Source organism: Atta cephalotes (genome assembly GCF_000143395.1).
Source record: "Atta cephalotes unplaced genomic scaffold scaffold00003, whole genome shotgun sequence".
Taxonomy (NCBI): domain Eukaryota; kingdom Metazoa; phylum Arthropoda; class Insecta; order Hymenoptera; family Formicidae; genus Atta; species Atta cephalotes.
The window spans coordinates 316,195-322,187 of NW_012130067.1; the positions used below are offsets into that span (position 1 = coordinate 316,195).

Genomic DNA, 5,993 nt, shown 5'->3' on the forward strand with positions numbered 1-5,993 from the left:
ATATATATATATATATATATATATATATATATATATATATACATATATATTAATATTATATATTGTATAAATCCCAATAGTAAGATATTCTGAAAAAAATTAATCAATTTTCTAATGTCTTGTTTGATGTATAAAGAATGATTTGTAAATCACATTTATTTTAAAGCAGAATTTCGATGCTCAATTTAATAATTGTTTATATAATACACACACACACATACACACATATCATGTGTACTTATAAAATTAGATAAAATAATAAACGTATAATTAATTAAATAAAAAATTACAACACATTTAACTCCGTTTTAAATATTTTTATTCGTCGGCACCTTACAAAATCTGTAAAAACATAAGATACAAGATACTTAGTAAAATTATATTTTTCTATTGTTGAAAAAAAAGACTAATAGAATATTTTTTATTGAGGTTGTCTTCCTCAATGGCTAAATGCCTGCTAGCACCCAACATCATTAGATGTAGTCAGTGTTAAACAGGTGGATGGGATGCCAACCCCTACCAAGAGCTCAAAGTTAACACTTTTCTTGTGACTATTATATATATTACTTAAAACTAAAGTTAATAAATAATTTCAAGATTGTATTCATAATAAATCGAATATAATTAAATGACAATAAAATACTATAATGACAATATTATAATGACATATGTGTACATTACATATACACACACAACACACACACACACACGCACACGCACGCGCGCGCGCACGTGTGATGTGTTCTTGGACTTTAGAGGCAATGAATATTAGCAGTGATTCGTTTTTTTATCAGTCTAGTTCATTCGTTAAGCAAAGGAAGTGTTTTGATTGAAAAATTCATCTAGTAAAAAATAACATGCAACGATACATTTTCGGAACATGTAGTGATGTTTTCTATCTGTTGAAGATAAAAAACTATGCAAATTGACATTCATTTCTTTTTCTACGACGTATCTTCACTATACATGGCAACTATTCTACAATGAATACTGACTGATATGTCTTCGACTATTAGAAAATATATCACTGTACATTGTTCTTTATCAGATGAATTTCTCAGTCGAAACACCATTTCTTCGCTTAATAAATGAACTGTATGAAAGAATTGACTGTATTCATTATCAACACATGTCCAAGAACATGTGACATATATAAATAATTGTATAGCCAAAACGCGCACGCGTCAAAATTTTGTTGTCAACAATAAAAAGAGTGAACTATGAGCTCAATACCTACCAACAATTATTCTTCCGGGACTTCCAATTCTCCGGCATTAATGTCATCTATAAGGTCATGAGGTGGTCTGCCTTCCACAGTACATCCCACTGACTGGCATGTACCCAAGATTTCTTTAACGGTACCACCGAGTGTTCGTGACATTGATCTTGATCTCATAGCACGTGCAATGGAAACAATATCATCAAACGTTAGATTACCACTATGTTTGATATTTTTTTGCCTTTTACGATCTCTGGGTGGCTCTTTTAGAGCTTTAATTATCAAGGAAGCAGCAGATGGCACAACTGAGATTGTAGCTTGTCTATTCTGAATAGTCAGCTGAACGGTGATTTTCAAACCTTTCCAATCACTGGTAGCCTTGGCAATGTCATCTCCTACTTTTTTGGGAGACTGAAATATGAATATATTATTAATTATCAATACATTTTATATATATACATATATATATATATATATATGTATATATATTATTAAGAAGTATTATCATAAAAAAATTAGTTTCTATTGAAGATATAATAAATTTTTTCTGTAATTGTAGAAAATGTGTTAATTATTTTAAATTGATTAAAGTATAGTTACATACAATATTTTGATAGTGAAAAAACATTGTATGTATATGTGTATATAAAGGAGTTATTTATTTTAATCTTAACAAATAAATATTTTGAAAAATATAAATGTATAAAATACAGAAAAAAGTTTCAGACAAAAGTAGAATGATTTCAAGAGGGGCATATTTTAATTATATCATATTTTTTAATATCATATTTTTAATATCAATATTTTTTTTGTAAAAAATGAGATGCCAAGAAGATATGAAGATTTGAAAAAAAAATATGTATATAATATGGGACAAATCTTACAAAATCGGTTCCTATTAAAAAGTATAATTTTATTTTTATTTCTAAAAGAATCAAAACAGATCTTTAAATTAAAAAAAATATATATATATAAAACACAAATAATTATTCCAGATTAATCATCTAATTGTTCAGATATTAAAAAACAATTCTAATTTGCCAAAATAAATAAAAATTTATCACTTTTATTTGCTTTGACAAATTAAGATTCTTTTAATATTTAAACAGTTATAATTAATATGGAATAATTATTTATGCTATCTCATATATTTTTTTATTTTAAAGTATATTTTTATTCTTTTAAAAATAATAATAAAATTATACATTCTAGTAAAAATAGATCTTATATTTGTTCTATAATGTATAGTTTTTAAATCTAGATTTATTGTAAAATTACACAATATTAATTTAAAATTTATTATTATTTATTATAACAAAATTTACAAGAATTAAATAATAAAATTGAATGTCTCAAATAAATTATTATATCTTCCTAGAGACACAGTAGTTATCTCAGCGCTAAAACATAATAGAAGATACAGAAGTTTCAGTTAGAAATTTTATTTTTTCTATCTAACTTACTAAACCAAGAGGACCGATTTTAGGAGCAAGGGACGAAGTAGCTCCTACTTCACCACCAACGCATCGCAGAAATACTGGTATGAAAAATATAAGCAATTTAGCAATTTTTTCCAAGGTTAATTATAAATTTTTTAAGTTTTCATCTCTACACAAAAAATATAAATAAAATACCTTTCTTTATTTCATTTGGATCAAATTTAGGAGGCATTTTGGTACTTTTTTTCGATGATTTTTATAAAGAAACTTAGATAAAATTCGATTACGAGAAACCCACGCTTCTCAACTCCACGTTTTACAACGGAAAAGACAAAATGCAATGAACGATCAGACTATGAAACAGAAACAATGTAGTAAGGCCACCTGCACAAAAATATCCATAAAGTCTCAGACATAATAAGGCAGTAAACGGTGAATACTAGTCACGTTATTTAGTGTAAAGTCAAACTGCGCATGCGCAAATCTGCTTCTAATATCTTAGTTCCTCTAAAATCAAAGAATTTGATAGACATAACCATCTAGTATCTTCATGATTTATGATTCACGCTCTTTCGCCATTTATTTAAATGGCACACCCAGATGCGCAATAGCTTCTTAAGTATTCAGGGAGTTCTTTCATCTGATTGGTCTATATTTGAAGATCTAACAGTATATGCCAATTAGATGAGAGTTTGAACACTCAGGGATGCATCCATTGAATCGTTATAATCGAGTTAATTAGCCAGCAATGAAAATCGGAGAAATTGGTTGCACTACATTTGAGACTTATTAAATGGAAATTAGATTGTAATTTACAAACGCAAATGTTATTAAAAATTTTTAATAAACATTGTTTTGTTTAAATATTAATGTTGTTATTAAAAGTTCATTCAAATAATTCTAATTTATTTCGAATATTGAAAATTTACTTTATAATTCATGTTACTTGTATTACAGATTTTCAGTATTGTGTTACTTGTATTTCAGATTTTGAAACTAACTATCGGAACGCAATCTAAGACATAAAATAGAAAATATTTTTCGATATTTAAATTTCTATTATAAAACATTTTTAACCAATGAAAAATGCGATCTATTGAATAGTTATTAAAGGATAAAGTAACGATAAAAATAACGGCTAAATTTTATTGTTGTATTATAAAATATACAACAACCTTTATCATTATAAATAAAAAAAAGTAAAGATTGTTATAAAAAAAAACGTCGAAAACGATGTAATAGTGTTACAAGTAACGTGTTGTTTTCCAATCTTAATAAAAAAATCATCGGTTTTCTATAACTGAATTAGTATTATATATATTTTTGGAATGAGATAAGTATATGTTTATTATCTAGCAAAAGCGAGAAAGTTCTAGTGCAGTTTAGCGCATGAATAAAAATATCTCAATATATGCAAATCACGTTCAATTAGTAAAAGATGATGCCTCGATGTTTAGCTCATCCCTTTGATTAAGAGAAATATGATATAGGATTTTTCTATACTTATTTGGTCTACTTATTTAGTTTATTTAATCCACTTTGTCTGCACAAGAGCGTTTTCAATAATTATCAGACGCCCTGTATATATAACATGCGTATGACTTATTTTAATTCTATAATCACAGTTGCATTGAAAGCAGAAATTAAATTATATAGTCCTCATATATAAGTATATAGTAACAAAAATCTTATTTATCTCGAAATTCTTTAGAAACTCAAGAAGTATTGCTATGTATTATCGGTTAAATTCAATGGGAAATTTGATGTATCAATGAGAAGTTCTTCGTTTATGTTCTGCTGTTTTTCTTCCGATTCGTATTCTTCGATGTCTTCACTTAAATCCGTTAAAGTTTGCGGTCCGGTAGATTTGTATTGAAATGCGGAATGTGACAAATCGACTTCAACCGGGAATAATGTTACTGTCGACAATAAATCCCGTGTATTGGCATAATACTTGGCTAAACCTGCTGCAAACTTGTGCAATTGCCACACAACATCCTGAACGTGTTTATTGTCCAATAGTTCAAGCTTTACTAGCACGTCTGAGCGAAGCTTTGCAAATCTTGCACGAGCTTCTTGTCGACATCTTAGTATCAGACGATATTCGTAATTGCCTGTTTCAACGCGATAAAGAGGCTCTTGCAGAGCGACACAGCTTTGCTCTTCATCGTCTAATTCTTTCACTTTTAAACAATAAGATAAATATTCGAATTTTGCATCGGCATACTTGCTAATGGTTAACCGTGTATCTGGTATGGCTTTATTAAGATATGTTCCCAAGTCACTTAATATTGGTTTCAGAGTTTTTAACATTATCATTCCAAACTTTTCCATTTGCCTATGCTGCTCTCCAAATTGTCTAAAGGCTTCACTGGCACGTGGCTGTGGTTCTCGAACACCTATGGTAGCAAAAGCATCCCCGAATACTGAAAAAAAAAAAAAACAATTCGAATGAATAAATACTGTGTAATAATTCTGTGCAGCTTCTGACAATATTTATTCGAAACTTTTGTACCTTTATAAATTTGTATCAGATCGAAAAAAGCATGTAATGTAGCTTTAGCATGCGTAACGAGACCTCTATAGAAATTTTCCGTGCGCTTCAACATCATCAATCTTTGGACAAGAGCATCATTACAAAGGATAGCTCGCGATAATCCAAGTGCATCAGCCGTAGTACTACCCATTCCTTCAACTAATCTATGCTTTACCTACAAATTCGAAAATTTAATTTTTTATTATTTTATTATATAATTTCAGCAGAATAAAAATTGTTATGATATAATCCTATACGGAATGTTTCCTCCAATTCAAACATTTAAAATATCTTTATTGTTCTTAATACAACAAATATAAAAAGAAAAAGTTGTTCATTTTGAAAGGACAAATATTATAAGATAAGCAAAATATTTTTTTCTTTGGTCATATTTTTTGAGATATCAAGAATATTGTCATTTTTTTAAATTAAAAATGTATGATATATATATATATATATACAATTCCTTTAATTTAATCTATATATCTCTCTTTAAGTGCAAAATAATTAAAAAAATTATCAAGATCATCGTCAAGATGAAATTATATGATTTTTTTATATATGTAAAAAAATTATATAATTCTATTAACATCTTCATATTTAAAAAAATATGATCTTAAAAAAAATTCTTTGCTTATCATAATATTTATTCTTTCGAACATACAATTTTACTTTTAATATTTTGTCGTATAATTAAAATCAATCAGAAATATTTTAAATGCTCGCATTAGAGAAAATACCTTCTATATATTTATATATATATATATATATATATATATATATATATATATATATATAT

General features: G+C 27.2%; 2 protein-coding genes across 2 annotated transcripts in view; both read right to left on the bottom strand.

Moving 5' to 3' along the window:
• Positions 1-302: 302 nt before the first annotated feature.
• On the bottom strand, positions 303-2,890 carry LOC105624246 (60S ribosomal protein L12). The gene is made up of 4 exons (XM_012205608.1): positions 2,854-2,890; positions 2,683-2,756; positions 1,238-1,630; positions 303-342 (listed from the first exon to the last, which is right to left on the bottom strand). The coding sequence occupies exons 1-3, from the start codon at positions 2,888-2,890 to the stop codon at positions 1,244-1,246; spliced, it is 498 nt and encodes a 165-aa protein (XP_012060998.1). The 3' UTR covers positions 303-342; positions 1,238-1,243.
• A 1,496-nt stretch (positions 2,891-4,386) lies between these two features.
• Positions 4,387-5,993, bottom strand: part of LOC105624257 (PRKCA-binding protein) — a 7,623-nt gene continuing 6,016 nt past the window's right edge. Inside the window, exons 4-5 of the mRNA XM_012205620.1 lie at positions 5,174-5,371; positions 4,387-5,084 (exon numbers count right to left, since the gene is read on the bottom strand). Of these exons, the coding sequence (XP_012061010.1) occupies positions 4,387-5,084; positions 5,174-5,371 (896 nt within the window). The remainder of the gene's footprint in view (positions 5,085-5,173; positions 5,372-5,993) is intronic.